The sequence below is a fragment of the Cygnus atratus genome, chromosome 11 (genome assembly GCF_013377495.2).
Source record: "Cygnus atratus isolate AKBS03 ecotype Queensland, Australia chromosome 11, CAtr_DNAZoo_HiC_assembly, whole genome shotgun sequence".
In the NCBI taxonomy this organism is placed as follows: Eukaryota; Metazoa; Chordata; class Aves; order Anseriformes; family Anatidae; genus Cygnus; species Cygnus atratus.
The window spans coordinates 3,381,675-3,399,155 of NC_066372.1; the positions used below are offsets into that span (position 1 = coordinate 3,381,675).

At 37.6% G+C, this 17,481-nt stretch overlaps 1 protein-coding gene across 5 annotated transcripts in view; it reads right to left on the bottom strand.

Moving 5' to 3' along the window:
* The window catches only part of NEDD4 (NEDD4 E3 ubiquitin protein ligase), a 56,365-nt gene that overhangs the window by 34,983 nt on the left and 3,901 nt on the right, over positions 1-17,481 (bottom strand). For 2 of the 5 annotated variants that reach the window (XM_050713108.1, XM_035553751.2), the window contains exons 2-5: positions 10,929-11,002; positions 9,257-9,335; positions 8,153-8,191; positions 6,494-6,547 (exon numbers count right to left, since the gene is read on the bottom strand). In XM_050713108.1, coding sequence (XP_050569065.1) covers positions 6,494-6,547; positions 8,153-8,191; positions 9,257-9,335; positions 10,929-11,002 — 246 coding nt within the window. Of the gene's footprint in view, positions 1-792; positions 2,389-2,476; positions 2,663-6,493; positions 6,548-8,152; positions 8,192-9,256; positions 9,336-10,928; positions 11,003-12,055; positions 12,149-13,222; positions 13,691-17,481 lie in introns of those variants that run through there. The other 3 variants (XM_050713107.1, XM_035553752.2, XM_050713106.1) reach the window with 3 other exon arrangements.

The window sequence follows — 17,481 nt, forward strand, 5'->3', positions numbered from 1 at the left end:
CACATTTCTCATGGCTTATACTTAACTAATATAAACTGCCGCAAGAGTTAATAAGAGCAAACACACTTCTGAAGTTTAGTTGGACATGAGTTTCATTACCAAAAAAATATATTTATCTAGACCGAAGTACTGTAATTTGGACAGCAATGTTGTTGGGAGAGGTATTAAGTTACAGTGTACTGCTCAGACTGAAGTAGTGGTTGGAAGAAAAAAAAAAAAAAGGAAAGGAAACTCTGAAAATTCCTGTGGTTCAGGGTGTATACAGAAACAAATGGTATTTACAGTTTCTCTGCTCAAATATTACTTATCTTTAATTCTATATAGAGTGAACTGTACTGTAAAATAAAGCCTATAAGAAATAAACCTGAAAGTCTCTAATCTACTCATTTTTACCCATTTTATAAGTAATTTTAATAATAATTATTATTAGGCAGTAAAATTATGTATTTAAAACTTTACAAAACTGAAGTTTAGATACCTCCAATGTCTGAATAATTAGACAAGAAAATCCCTTCAAGTTATGTAAGCAGGAAATTATAGTTTATAATACATGTTATATACAGGTATTCCACTCTAAGACCTATTCACCAAAAGAGTACCATATTCTAAGACACAAATCTAAAAAACAACATACAGATCATATAAAAAAATAACATCCTAATGATGACAGTTTGACACCATTAGGAAATTCTGAAATAGCTGTGCTAAACCTTGATTATAGATTTTATTATTTTCCATTTAAATTTCAGCTGTAAAGTACTGTCAGATTTTTCTATAAACCAGAACACTCACCTTATGGGGCCTCCACAAAGAAGTGCTAGATATTTCCCTTTTAGAGGTTCCATATCTTTTGTTAACACCACTTGTTTTTCCTTCATTCCCAGGCTTGAACTGTATATGCAACTGAGACGTCCTTGCACTATGACACTTGTATTTAAGACTGGATAAACAGCAAGAAACTTTTTGACGTGATCCTTCCAATGAAACACTTCTTTGCAAAACATGGTGGGTTTTGCTCGCCTGTGCATTTGGTCTTTCCAGTTCATTTATATTCATCTGGTATTCTGAATCTATTTTTGAGGGTAAACATGCAGATGTGCTACGTGCCAGTTTTAAAGGAGGGTATTTTGCACTGGAGTTCAGATTTAAGTCTGCACTGCAACAGCCATTAACCATTTCACTGCTCGATGCAAATGCTCTTTGAGTCAGATGAACTGAAATACATGAGAAGCCACCAGCTACTTCTTCGCAAGTTGCCTGCTCAGAACTGTTCAAAATTTTACTTTTGTCCTGTAATGATGTATTGAAGGAAAGCGGTCGAACATCTCTAACTTCACCAGAAGAGCAAACTGTTTTAGACAGCCGAAGTCCATTGACTGCTGTTGAAAGGAAACCCTTAGAAACGGTTTGATCTTCTTTATGTGCCGGCTCACTGGGATAAATAATTAGTTTATGTGATGTCTGATAGGCACCTCTATATGGCAGCTGACCTGAGGTTATGGGAGAAGCTGGGGGAGTACTGGAAGGACTCCTAGGGAAAATTACCAATGAAGAACAACGCCGCAGTGGAATTTTAGTTTTCTTCCTCACTGACAAAGCATCTTGGTCAAAAGTAGTATTACTTCTACATGCTTGTACTTCTTCCTGAGGTGAGTTGTTTCTATAGGGATTACATTTGTTAGAAATGTTTCCATATGGAAAGTCACCATGTACAACACCACTACAGTAAGTACCATCGCTCATCGAAAGAGTGCCACTACCACTGTCACTGATGACACTGTTACTATATGAACCTCCATCACTCGTGGTACTTGTACATGATCCATAGTCACTGCCAGCACTGCTCAAGGATCCATTGTCACTGGCTGCAATACTGCTAAGACTGCCGCTGCACGCAGCACTATTGCTCAGATGGCTATCATTAGCTGGATGATCAACCACAATTCTAGTGCCACAATTTCCTTCATTACCAATACTGATGAATGAAGTGTCTTCGCCATCACCAGACTGAAAATATCCATTATACTTTCTAGACTGTAGAGAAATATGCAGTGAGGTGCTCTTTTTTTTTTGCAGTGAAGAAATATTTGCTTTTCTTTCTTGATTAATTATTTGCTGCATTACAGGTGCACAAGCAACTTGTCTAGGAGTCAGGTTCATTTGTGTAACATTAGGTTCAGAGTTCTGTGTCCTTTTGAAGTACATCCCATTGTTACTATCCAAAACATCTTCGGAGGTTTCTGATAACGGATCTGTGTTACTTCTTTGAGTTGCAAAATGCAGTCTTAACCGTCGTGCCATTTGTTCTCATTTCCACGCATGTTAGTGAATGAAAACCAGAAAAATCCTTCAGCAGGAAGGCTACAGGCAGCTGCACAGAACCTAGAGCTAGTACATCACAACAGTAAAAGCTCATAGAAGTAGCAAGCTTTGTCCTAATTTCTACAAGATACTAGTGTTAAAAAAAAGACTGTACCTCTTGAAATAAGTCAGCCATTCGTTGAACTGCAGTTTCTGGACCGTCTTTGATTGCTTGTAGTCAGAAAGCACTCATTTATAAAGCACTTATGTTCCAACGACCTCAGCTGCAACACACTGACAAACACTACTAACCTTGTTCCAATTATACCTTCTGTAATTTGCATAAATGAATATAATAAACTCCCAGTATTTCCAAGTTTAAAAGAGCAACTCCTGCTGCAGCTGCACTAGCTGAGTCAATGCGTCCGTACTTTCCTCAGCAGCGTATGACTACTAATATTTTTACCCGTAGGTTTAGAATTACAGGAAGTTGGTAGGAATGAAATCCCATATAATTGAGTATCAAGTCTAGGATTGAATTTCCAAATAGTAACCATGCTAGCAAACTGCTGAGGTCTGACTTATGCATAAACCAGGGAAATAACCCTTCTCCCCTAAAAAAAATAAAAGTTTTTCTACTCTATTTAAATAAAACTTGAAGAAATCTGACATTATCTAACAATCACACTTTGTAAAGATTTGCACGTTAAAAAGCTCTCCTGCCAATTAGTTAATAATTTTTAGTGAGATGCAACTGAATTAGAAACAACTTATCCTGATTAATAATTCAGCACTTACTTTCAGCCTACCGTGTTAAATAATATTTTAACCTTCCCAAATTACAGCTGTTAAAGGTAGAAAGAAATAAAAATATTCTTGCAAGCTACCATCTTAGCAAGCTACTGTCTTGTTTGCTTGAAGTCCACATTAAGCAAACATTCATTACTGTTTGATATGACATGCAAATATATGGCCAGCTACATAAACTATGAAACACCAAGAGAATTATGTACTAGGATAAATATGGTTACAAAGCACAATTACAAAAGAAAGCTACACGGTATATTATAAACAAACCACTTCATATATTCATAGCTAACTACTAATTTCTTTTCCAATAAAATTATCAAAATGAACAGCACAAAGAAATGAATATATTGTCAACTCTTGTAAGAGTAATGGTATTGAGAATTCCTACAAATGTTTCACTGTCTTATATTATCTGAAAAGGTCCTTTGCTGGCATCTAGTGGGACTTTTGAAAAAAGACAATCTGTTAAGTGTATTTTTTTGTTTGTGTTTTAAACATATTTGGTTATGAACGTACTTTTGAACACAGAAGCCATATATGATGCAGTACTAAACGCTACCACACTAACATGAAATTACTTAGTGCCGCTGAAAAAGTGCAAACAGAAGAGAACACTAGGCCATTTATACTTTTATAGGTCATACTACTAGATTTTTTTCTGTTCCATATTTATTTAACCTTTGCTGTATTTTAAGCTAGAAGGCAATAAAATTAACATTTAAACCTCCTTCCCAAATAAGAGCCAAGAATCGAATTCACAGTACTCTGTTTGCAAGCAACAAATTTGTTTTCTAATTATGCTCCAGGGCTTACTTAACCTCCATTACCTGAATTCCATGATTAGAATACAGCAGTAAACGAATACTAGCTTATTCATAAAAGCCAACAAATACAATACTTCATCTATTTCATTACGCTTCACCAACTGGATTTCTTCTAACGTTATGTGCTGAAGAGGGGTTGGGGCAGGAAGGAAAGTCAAACACCATAAAACCTTTCTTGGTAACAGATTTTAAAAATCACATTTGAACTACAACCAATATATTAGAAAAAGAAAAAAAAAGTGTACACATGCTAAGATGTGTGAACGAAGAAGAAACAATGCAGTTCTTAAAGCCCCTTTCTGCCCTGACAACACATTTATTAGCAGCAGTTTGTAGCATGCTAGTGTGATGCACAACAAATTGCAACAATTTTATCAGATATAATACCTTCAGTAAAAGAAAGCAACATTTTCGCCCCCAACAGATAATCGGAAATGTTTTTTTCCCCAATTTTCCCAAGAAACCCCTAGGTAAATGATAAACTGACATATTTTGGCAACTCAGAGTTAAGATTTCAGCCACATTTCTCAGCACGTCATTTTTCTTTAGCTATGATTTTGCAGGTATAGCCAGCCAGCTACAGCTTCCTTAATCACTCCAGAAATGACTTTTTAAATGCAATATTCTGTCCTACTGAATTAGAGTTCACATAACAATAATAAATAATAATAATAAAAGAAGGACCTATAGCCCCATGCAAATATTATTATTATTTAGCTCTTCATTATCAAATAACATAGGCTCTGGTACTTCATTTGAAATATGCAGAGCTGGGACAAGTTATTTTAAGACAAGAAAAGACTGCAAGATGTCAACTAGGTCCTGCACTGGCCCATCTCATAAACGATCTCATTCTCCTTCCTGACAGACTTTTCTAATGTGCTTTTAAAGACAGCTCTAACAGAGGATTCCACAAACTGGTCAAGCCATTTATTCTACTAATGGCTTGCATCAAGTCAGCAAAACAAGTAAGTTTCAGTGTTCCCTTACTAAATCAGATCCAAACCAGGTGATTTTTGACAAGTCTTGAAACTACTACAGAAAGATGTTAAATCACCAACAACTGGAGTCTTAATTAATGTTGCAGGACTTGGAATTTAAGCAGGACTTGGAAAATGAGTTTTGAGCCCACTTTTCAAGAAAGCGACGTTTCTTAAAAACAGAACTAAGATTTCAAGGTTCAATTTCTCCACGAAAGCTACCAGGAATAAAAGCACATGGGACAAAATTCTACAGAGGAAATCACCCATTAGGAGGACAGTCTCACAGCTCTAAGAGAATTCCATCAGCTTGCTCACATCTAGATTTTAAACAGTCATCAAATATGCAGAAGAAATGCTGCTTAATACTCAAGCCGACTAAAATCATGAAAGATGAAACACCTTTTGATCATAGGTACATATCCTAGTGAAAAAGCACAAGGCACCCATAATTTATGACATGTGAAGATAAATTAATAGAAGTAGGGGAGTCTATCAATCCCAAACACTCACAGCTAAGGCAACGATATGACTGACTTAAAGTAGTTCAAGACATGTGGGACAGAAATTTAGTCTTCACCACAAAAGAGGAAGCTAAATAAAAATAGGAAGACAGTCTTTTCCATTGACCAAATGATGAGATGGGAAAGAAAAAAATATTGCTATTGTAGAACTATACAGTGACTGATTAGGGCATGCTGCTTTGATCTTTAAATGCAGTCACACATAGGAAACAAAGCACTATTTCCAAGTTGATCCAGTAAGATGTTTTGTTGGCTCCTCTCCCATAAAAAAAAAAAACAGGTCAAACAGCTTATCTAGTTTAGATCAGAGAAAAAACGGTAAGAAATTTTCTTGGTCAAAACGAAAAAGGAAACATTGGCCTTCCCCAAAATTAGGGATCTGATTTTCTAGTCATGCATCCTGACTTCCACAGGGTGGCAGCAAAGCTCCAATGACTAATTACAAAGTACTTCTACCGCATGAAGAATAGACCATAGCCCAAAACATCATTTTTGAAACATACATCTGAGCATCCCGAAAAGTCACAATTAACCTGCCATGTAAACTACAAATGCTGATGATGCCTTTTAAAGTTGCTTTAAAAAAATAAAATGAAATGAGACTCCGTATACCTGGGATAGGCATCCAGGATCTGCTTGTTGAGACTTTCAAAGAAAAGGTACACCCTTTTTTTCTGTGCTGCTCCTCACATACTGAAGAAACTTCTCACACATGTACACAGATACCTACATTCTCAATACTACTTTGTAGTAAAAATAAACATTCATTGCAGAGCCTTCAATATTATGGAGGGATTTGGCCATATCATTTGAGACAAACTATAAAAAAATGATGCTTTTGAGTTGAACACATTAGAAGTTAAGAGCAATAGTATGATTGCTTCTGATCATCAAACTATGGTAATGTCAGACACATAAACAAATCAGGTTTCCTTTAAGTTTCATTATAGATGTTGGTTTGTTTTTTTGTTTGCTTTTATCTTGAGCTTAGAATCCAGACAAACTTGATTTCATTCAAGCATTGAGTAAATTGCAATATTAATAAAGGACCTACCAAACGGTTTTCATCAAATACTTCAAAAAGAAGTCTGTGTTTCTGAGGATTAACCTAGGAAAAAGAAAGATGTTAATAGTTAAAATACACACTGAATTCCACTATTTGTCTTAAGACAAATGACATTTCCTCTTGCATAAACACAGTAAAGCTAATAAAAACTCAAAAAAAAAAGTTTCTCATAGAACTTGGTATGCAAGTTCAGGAACGTATCATTGCTGATATTATATATACATACATATTTACACACCAAAGAAAAAAAATCCCTCAGATCTGTATTCTGGAAGATTAACATTTTCAAAATATCCTTGGCTACAAGCATGCACCGCTGGTCTTCAAGTTCTCCACAGGAAGCATTTGTCCCAACAAAGTTAAAAGGATATCTCAACTGTTATACGCATCAACACAGAAAAACATCAGGCAAGATTTCAAAATACCATGGAAAAAGGAGTACGCTAATACTTAAAGACCCATAGGTGTTATGAATTTTCTGCGGAATTATTTCTTAAGTCCACTAACTAGCCTGCATAGTCTTTTTGGCTACAGATGAAGAAACTGCTCCCCCATTTTGAGCACGTGAATCAGCAGTTACAGCTATCAAGAATTGCTATCCAAAAAAAGCAAGTCACGTGGAAAATTTATGACACTTAGCAGAGGGTACCGTATATTTGGTAAAGAATGCTTAAATAAATCTTTGTTGACAACAAGAAATACCTGGACAAATTTTCTGACAAAGCCTAAATGAGCTCTCCCACAACATAATATGCAAGGATAATTTAGTTTCTGGATCACAGAAAACAAATTAAAAACCAAAATATTAACTAAATGATCTTGGCATCTAGATTATAAAACCAATTCTCTAATAATAGCAGCTCAGAATGTATGCAAGTATATTGTGTTAACTAGAGGTCCGAAAGGACCAAAAAGGGGTGGAGGATCACTTTCTAGACCTAACTGTATGTATAAAGGTATCAAACAGTACAGGTTTTTATAATGTTGCAGAAAAGCACGTAATAAAACTTGGTGACTGGAAGCTGATGCTACACATTACTTTATATAAAGTCAAAATTTCCTCATAAGTCAAGATTTGATTTGTTTATCAGAGGAGGGAAATTCACCATCATTTTGAATGTGAGAAAGTTGCCTTTATTAAGCATGCTGAAAAACACAGAAGTCTGAGCCCTTGACTAGGCACCTTCTAAATTGGGGCCTCTACGTCTATGAATGTCTCAGCAATACAGTATATGTTCTGACTGCTTGCGTGCTTGTTGGACAAGTAAGACATAAATTAGACATCTAATCTACACCTTGCTCCTAAAATAGAAGTAATACTATGCTTTTTACACAACACATTTGTATCGGAACCAGTAAAACAAGATTGGTGCTATCCCAAAAATGTTTTTTAAATCCATGCTCAAGGTTTTGAGTATTCATGTAACAAAGAAGCTAAGATTTTTATTTGTGCTATAGGTAAATTTTCAGTCTTGAAAATAAATGTATTTCTAAGGAAAGCAGCCTGTGAGTCTTTGAATATTAATTATAAAGTTTGCATTTCTGATCTTAAGCTGCAGAAGCAAGAAAATATTTTTCCTACTGTTAACATAATAACCAACATAGGTAATAAGACCGTAAAAAAAAAAAAAAAGGAAAAACACTTACTCTAAATAAAAGTTCTTCATTCCACTTTGGGTTTAAGGACTATATGTAGGAGGAAATAAAAAAAGACAACATTGGTTATGGGAACAATTCTATACAGGTATCTTTTGTTGTTTTGTCTACTTGTTTTATGTCTGCTTTATCTCATATAACAATAGACTTAAAGCACAAAACCTTTAACACTGCTATTGCAGATAAAAGTCTTAGGAGCCTTATGCTGTTTATTGCAGGGCAGAATGGAGACAATTTACGCAAGTATTCTCAGATTCTGGCTGATGCCAAGGATGCAGAAAAAGGCATGTCATACAATCCAAAACAGTTCATTTATGGTATGTTTTCAGTAACAGTCACTGCTTCCCCTTGAGTCCAGGTTCAGTATCTGCATTGCTTACATGCAAACATAAACTGATCCTGAAATTATGAACTGTTACCAAATGCCAGATCTCTCAACAATGTAATCCAGACACACCAGGCACAGATGGACCAAACAGAATATAATCTGCTCAACCACACACCTTTCTCAACTGTGGTTATTTTCAGAAATACTGTAGCTATGGTGAGAGTGCAAAACATCTGAACTAACAATTATCAACAAAAAGAGAAAGCACATCGGTCAGTCATAATACAAATCACAGCCATCTGAGAACAGCAGTTTGGAAGAATATTTTCTCTCTCAGTTTTCCATTTTTAGTAGATCTAATATAAATTATAACTTCTAACACTGACTTTTGTCTGCAGGTATTCTAGAGAAACCAGGACTATCACGGTTCAGGTGAACTGTACAATTTAATGTACAAAATAGAAAAGTTGTACAGAAAGAGACATTAAAGACCCAAAAAAAAAAAATCAAAACCACCCAGTATGTCCATAAACGATTCGGTTTTGGATCAGTACTTACCTCACCTTCTTTAGTGGTTCTCTACCTTCCACAGATAAAATTATTGAAAGGAAAATACTAAAAATAATGCCATAAACAGAGAAATAGGGTAGATTATGGAACACTCCTTTCACTTGAGGCATATTAATCCTTCTATTTCTTGGATTCTTACCTTTCCCTCAGAGTCTGATGAGAAAAAAAAATACACCCACAAAGATAAGAATGCTAACCTTTCTAATAGTTTTTGTCTGCACACTGCTAAGGACTCCAGTCACTGGATCATACACTGTCACTTTCACATATGGGTCACTGTGGGGGGAAAAAGAAAAAGATAAGCAAACTGCTAGATATACTTTTTTTTATTTATAGCATTATTAGCAGTTGAGTTTTAAAAAGCTTAAATTAACAGAAGCTATTAAACTAGAAGTCACAATTTATTTACAAACACCATATCCATTGGCACTTATAAACATTTTCTATATAGTTTTAGAGATAATCAGTAATAATGCTTGATTAGTTTTTAGCTCCATAGTAGCTAGGCCATTTTACATTCTGTATGTCACTACAATTTAATTCTCCTTCCTCTTGCACAATTCTCATTGCATGAGAAAAGATTTAATAATCTTAATGTATTTCTACAAGACAGTCCTGAAAAAAATCAGTTGTGACTGAAAAATCTTAACTATTAAACTTCTTGTTTTTGACAAAAAGAATTTGGAACATCTGGAATTTGAGGTACTTCCTTAAAGACTCGGTATTTTTACTAAATGTTCTGTTTCACAGAGTTTAACTTGAATTTTTCTGTTAATGAAAGTGTCTAATATGACAGCTTAAAATGACCTACTGCCTCAGATATTTTTCCTTCCTGTGGTACAAGAAACATTATATCAGTAACTACTTTACATGAACAGAAACAAGGCATTCAATTGCTCAAATAAACTATTAAAAAAGGTAGTGAGGACCATCTGCCATACAGCAACAGAACATACAGTTTTCACATATTAAATTACAATGAGAAAAGTTGCCTTTTTTTTTTAACTAAGAAATTTGCATGTGAGAAAAAATAAGCGATTATCCGGCTTAAAAATATGAGAAGCACAAGAATTTTTTCCAATGCTAAATTGATGTCACGTGTAAAAATAATACTGCTAGTGCTAAAATAACAGCATTTCTGTACATATGTAAAAAAAGCTGACAGCAGAACTAGTACTAAACTCACCAGTACTTTTTTAGACCCTCCGGTCATGGGACAAAAAAAAAAATAACTTTACTACAAGCTGCATGCTACCACTTGCCAATTCTACAAGATCCTGCAACACATTCCAATTACAAAGTCTGATCTTTACTGTGGTAAATGTTAAATCATTTTAATTGTTTCTTTCCTTATACAGATTGTAAACTTTTAAATTTGTACATACCCAGAGCCTGAAGCCACTGGCATGGGTTTACCACATCTGTAGAATTGGTGGATGCTGTTCCTCTGCACATAATTTGAGTTAAAGTACTCTTGTTGCTACCACTGTTTAGTATGGTATTCATTCCAAGTCTTTAAAGTACAGATGAGACAATTTTGATTAAAACTGAACTATTGTTGTTGTAGCTGCACTCTAACTGAAGTAAAATATGTGCATGTATCTATCCTCCAAGACAGAAGTATTTTAGTGTGCAGAGCCTTCCCACATGTTTTGCCAATGCATAGATCTGTCCACGTGACTTTTGGGCAAGAAAGTAGACACCTTCATGTTTATATAGCCTCTGATCATTTTTATAAGATGCCAGTTAAAAGTTTTTTTTTTTTTTTTTGGGAAAGAGGCATAGTAGCATTTACTAAGATCTAAATAGCTACGGAAAGAAAATAAAGAATCAGCTGTCCATTAAGACATTAACCACATATTTTCTTACCTGGCTCCTAGGATATCCTTCTTGGCCAGACCAATTCCAGCTATAACCTTCACCCTGACAATTCGTGTGTTCTCCTAAAACATAAAATTCAGGATGCATTCAGTCAGATTTATTTTTCAGATCTATTTTTTGTTTATAGAACTAAAAAGCAATTCTTGGTACAGTTCTGGATTCATACTGAAAACTACACGCAAGTAATGCAGGTATTTCATCTGATAGAAACAGCCCTAGAATTCAATAGCAAGTTTATTCTACTTTAACCCCTTTTCAGGTATTATCACCATCCTTCAGGACAGAATTGTTAACGTAGCATACAACTGTCCCCGCCAGCCTTCCTTCCCAAACACCCCTCAGAAACAAGATGAAGATAAATTGGCCCGGCAGTGGCAGTCACCATTTCCCCTGAAAGCCTTGCAATACACTCCCATCAGTTTGGACATACTGCACAGCACACCCACAAAGACCTTCTAGAGCAAGGGCAAGAAAGAGCGAGCTGCTGTTGCCACAATTTGCAGAGCGCAGTGGCTTTCACCACCTCCCAGCTGCTCACAAAAAGGAGAGCATCCAGGAACAGCTTCCAGCCCTCTGTTTCTTAGCAGGCAACTCCTGGCTGCCCTTTACCAGAGCAGGCAAGGACCTTGTGACAACACACAGAACACTAACGACTTCTGTTTGGAAGGAAGCAAAGCACTGTTCGTCACTTACATCTCGCTAGCCATTCAAGCCACTTGCAATACGCACTTGGCCAAAAACATGCAGTTTTTACCTAATAGCATCCCAGCATTCATAACCGGGTGGAAAATACCCTCTGACGATAAATTTATTTTCTGGGAGGAAGTAAAAGGGTATCAAATTTGTCAGAACAGACTGATAAGCAGTGAAGAAACAAAAAAAGTTAAGAATGAAGAACTTCGGCATCTATTTTTTATTTTATAGCACAGAGAGGCTAGGCCCCAAAAAATGGCATTTTTAAGTTGCATCGGCAAGGTGTGAGATCTTAAAAACAAGAAACAACCCACTATTTCAGCTACGCATTATTCAAATTACAGTTTGACAAGGACACTTAAGTTCGACTTGCAATTACACTCCTCCTGCTAATTAACATAAACGCACAGACACGGTCTTACAGGCTTCCTGTGGTAAGGTATGGAATTCAGGAGCAAAGGCCTAACTGCTCTCAGAGGAGGAGGGAGCACTGTTTCTTGGGAAAGCAGAAGGCTCTGCAAATGAAAAAGCATTTGTAAGGAATGGCTAGTCAGAGAGACTGTGAGGAAAGCTGATCTGTTTTGGTGGTGAACGAGTTAGAAGGGAAACCAAGAGCACTTGGTAAAGCAGCAGATGCCATCCCCAGGTCTTTTCTGAATTCCATATATGACAGAAAGTGCTTTCAAAAGGAGACACATAGGGAGCACTCAGGGAAGTTTGCTTTGTCTTCGGGCTCCCATATAACCACAGGGCTGGACTCCCCAACCCGCACCAACTGGAGGGGCTCACAGAGCTGATGGACGGAATTAGAGCGCTAGTCCTGAGGCCTTCTCCCACCCTCTGAGGTGATTGCCAGGGGGGTGAGAGGAACCATAGCCACCTGCACAATAAAACGGTCAATCAGCCCAGACAATTCCAGCCAAACCACAAGTCTATCCTCCAAATTCACCTCAGAGAAAACTGTCTCCTAATAGGAAATCTAATAGATCAGAAACAAAAAACCCAGCAACAACCACCACACACGGTTTTGGTGTTTTTTAAACTGATAGCTGATATTGAACTGTTTGTTTCCTTCTCCGCACTACAAGGAGCAGTAACTTGAGGAAGCCCCTACCCTCGAGTGCAAGGCAATACTTGACCACAGGGATTACACACTGCTGAGGGGAACATACACTTCCACTCCCTGACCCTTCCCATCCCTTACACAGAGAGCTCATACCAGGGGCTGCCCAGTCTCTGGTCACACCCCTGAGCAGGGCAGACCATGAGGAATTCAGACAGGTTGACGCAAAAGCAGTCAGAAATACATTGCCCTGGAATGACTCATTCTTCTCCCCTGATCATCCGGCAGAGGACAGAGGTCTGCTGACAGGATACAGGTCTGCAGCACGACCGTATGACCTCTTCTCCCCACGTGCCAGCAATTGCGCCTGGCTGATCACAGTCGAGCTGCGAGACGTTAGAGCTCCACACAGGACACCACACTTGTGCTTACTCTACTCTCCTCGAAACAGCCATGCCCTACTCAGTGCTCGGACCTGCCCTGTTTCAAGGTCTGAGGGAAAGAAAAATAATAATAGTGTACTTGCCATTTTTTTCCAGCATCTCCTCTCTGGCACGCTGTGTCCCAGCCTTACTCCTGACATCCTTACTAGGCAGCTGTGTGCTCCCCTGGCAGACAGAACTAACTTCAACACATCTACAGGGAACAACTTCAAAACCAAGATTTCAAGGCTTCAAAAGCAACTTTGAGCCTTGTCTTCTTCATTCACCATGCTGAGGAAATCAATATTTGCCCACTTCATAGCCAAATGTGGGAGAAATGGTGGACCAGAAAGTGCTTCTGTAGATCCACAGGCAGCTGCAGCCTGAGAGTTTTCGTGGTCAGAGTCACAGTCAGGCTGCAGCAGTACCTTGTCTGTCGTGACTGCAGTCACCCTTAGGCTTGCCTCGCTACTCTTCCCCACTGCAGTGCTTCCAGCGGTGCTGCAGCAAGAGGCAGCACAGGCACCCAGCCAGGAACACGCCAGCCATGCCTAGCAGCACTGCGGCTTCTCAGGAAACCGCTCTCTCAAAGTCCAATTTATCTTCTCAACAGCCTCTTCCGGGGTATAAACGCCTAACAATTCTTTTGCACTCCTGAAATTAACTAGAAGGGAAGATAAAAAGATGAGCAGGCCTTTAAGATGGCCAGACAGAATAACCTCATTACACACCCACTCTCAACTTCTCCTTTGCACCAATTCCAGGATGCACCAAACACTTCCACAAACTCATCTAAATTGTTGAATTAACAGAAATTGAACCCAACTCATTGTCTTGTCATTTTCACATTCACTAACAATTACTCTGTTTACTAACAGATTGTATATAACAAAAAGATCATGAAATAGATGGTTTATGAGCTGATCTGTAGACAATCAAATAACATATTTAAATGCCTGACAACCTGCCATACTTGGATAGCAATGCAGCATAAATTTTTACGTATGCCTATTAAAATAGGTGTCAAGTAGTTTTTAAAATGTGTTCTGTACACAGCAAAGCAAGAGTCAAACTAATAAAGATAAAATTTGATTTCTAAAAGTAGTGTTTAATTTCCACTGAAGTCACTATGAATCTACCTAGATTCCATTAATACAGATTAAGGTGAGAAGGTCTCAGATTTAGTTTTGGACAAGAAAGTAGCCTTTAGAGAGAAATTACAAGTATTTAAGAAGTTGAAAACCTGCTCACTACTTCACCAGAAAAGAATGGTTTTACCAGAATAGTGTGGTTACAGCACACTTAGTTATTTATAATCAATGACCAGGGATACAAATATTAACACTGTCCATATCCACCCCCAACTTTTCCAAATTCATGTGGTAGGAAATTAATCCTAAAGACAGCTTGGAGGAGTGACTGGCAGAGGTAGCAATCATTTTAGTGGTGAAAATCCAGGACAGGGCTAAAGAATGACAACGAGACATATGCAGAATGAAAGGGTGAGAAAGATGGCACAAATGAAGAAGTGATGACATGGCAATGACTACAGCACAAGATATCAACTAATCCAGAGAGTGATGATAAAGTGTAAGCTTAGTATAAATCCCCAAAGGCAAATTCCAGTCCCTGAGTGTGGGCATGCACGTGTGTACATTGAGTGCTTTGCCAGTCCCACAGACAGCAAACGACAAAACGCGGCCCACACAAGTCAAAGGTGAAAAGATTCACAACCAGATTACAACACAGAGTTGTAAGTTGTAAACTTACAAGTTTTAGCTGCTGCCTATACCTGACACAGGGGAAGGGGGAAAAAAAGTTCCAAATTTTTCATTTTGTGTGTTGAAAAATTATAATGTTACACCAGGCATTTGCCTTTACCACTCATTCATGTCTGCAACATCTAATAATTCGACTATGATTGTATTACGCTACTAATCGCCCTTCTTCACTTGAACAAGGAAGACAATGCACACAGTTTTGTGTTATCTAATTCAGTGCCTATAAATGCTCTTTGATGTTAATGTAAACATCTCGAATCCAAAAAAATTTCACCAGAGCTTTCAGCAAGCTGTAATCTATTTTTTGGACTGAACAATGTTTCCAGACATTCTGAACCTCCAACAGCTGCCTGACTGACTGGAGTCAGACTCACATAAACAACTACCATATAGAAAAAGCACTTCATGTGTAAGAAACAGGTAAAATTCTGATTAAAAATTTGTGTGACAATAAAGACAAATGTTTTAGATTAGGAGAAGGGTTCTTCAGAGTACATATTAGATTAGTATTGAAAAATTAATTTTATTGATTTTTCTTTAATCTTTGATCCAAGTTTTGATTATTTTTAATATACTTCTACAGAAAAGACTCATGCAGAATATAAGGAAACAGCAAAAAATGGATTGTTAACATGAAACATTAAAAGGTACTATATGCTGGGCTACTAAACAGCTTTTTTGAGGAAGCCAATGTAAAAGTCGGCGTGCCTTACGGAGAGCACGCTTTGTAATGAACAATTGCTCTAGGCAATAACATCCTGTTATTCTTTTGTTCCAGTTAGATAGGTCAAGAATCAATGACCATTAAATTTAGCTAAGAAAGGAGCATCAAAGGATGTTACAACTATAAAACAGTGCAGCAGCAACACCTTTAAAGATTTTGGTAATATCTGAAATTATACGTTAAGGTTTTCTTAAGATTCATAACACGTCTGCATAAAGTGCACGGACAAAAAGAGAACAGAAGACACTGCTTCAGGTACATACAGATAAGGCAAGCTGAAATAAACATACCAACAATTTGCAAGTTCACAACTGAAACCAGTATACAGCCTGGCCTAGTAGACAGGGCATCAAAAGAAAGGGATGGTCAAGGGGCTGAATGTGTTGTACACAGCACACAGAGGGATCCCTCCCATCCCATGTATTGAGATCTGCAAATTGCAGAAGAAAAAGAGCTGATCAACTACTACACAGTGTTCTGCAGTACACATCTGCAGACTGCTCACCTCATTAATGAACAGCTGTAAACAGCAAAGGGGCAGGACACTGGCATGGGTTGTAAGGCACTAAAGCCCAAGACCCCAATATAGAATAAGCGCTAGCATTAAAAACAGACACCATCAATATACAGTTTGTTTTATAACGGGCATCTCACATTTGTGAGCCATCTTACTCAAGGTACTCAATTTTACTGTACTGTTACCTTGTATTCCAAGCACAAACTGATAAATGAAGGACATCATCACAGGCTCTGAAGCCTAGGAGCAGCTGGGAAACAATGCTGAAAACAAGCGATAGATACAGCAAATACATATTTGTGTTGAACGGACAGCTTCTTTCTACTCTGTTTTAGTAGGTGACACTGCTGTTTCTATATGCTAAAAAGAAACAAGCAAAAGAAAACAAACACACATCTCAGCAACAGTCCTAGTCTGCTTCTCCCATCCAAGTGCACTTCGCTTATTTCATGTTTCAATGAAAGGTTTTGTCTGTCTGTTTTTTAAGCCTTGAGATCATTACTGACCATAAGAAGTTATGCTAGTGTTTCACACCAAAAACAAATTTATTAATTGCATTTCTTGAGCAATAAGCCATCTGTTCAACTCAAATAGTATCTATGTTATTACATTATCTACATTGAGGTTAGCACAGAATATTTTCCCTTAAGCAGTCCAGGAGAAGAGACTGATGCTTTTCATCTGTCTGATCTTAAAAATCACATTTAAGAACAGACCTGCTTCATATATCATAGGAGATACTGATAATTTAAAATCCATTTCTTTAATATTTAATCTAAAAAACATAGATCAGGCTAAGAGGACTTACTTATACAACATTCAGCTTAAACAGTTCAGGCAGGAGATAGACACAAAGTTGATGGCATGAGAAGCATGCCCAATGAAATCACTGCTAAAACTCATCTCACTTGAAAGAAAAAGTCCGCCACAGAATGGCCAGACTTGACTCAAGGAAAAAGTTCCTGCGATACTCAGACCTTGTAGGTGAGGCAGACTTGCAATGTGTGTGTTAGGTGACCTGTGCAGACCACTAGCTCGGTTAGCGTCACCAGCCCATTCCACCAGGAGACGGGAAGCAGGGAAGACTTCGCTGACGGGCCCATTCCTTCGCAGCCCAGCCAGCGCTCTGCTCCTCCTCTAGGGCAACAACACAGCTGGACCTTTTGTCTTTAAAGAAATTCTCTCAAGGCAAGCCAGGCAAGTTTTTGACTCAGGAAGATTCCTGTTACAGAACTACAGCAATCAGTCTGGTAAACATAAGGTCCTCGACTTCCATCTGCTGGTTGCAGTCCAGTCTCACTAACGCACGGAGAGCCTGGATGTAGTTGTGCCACAGAACAT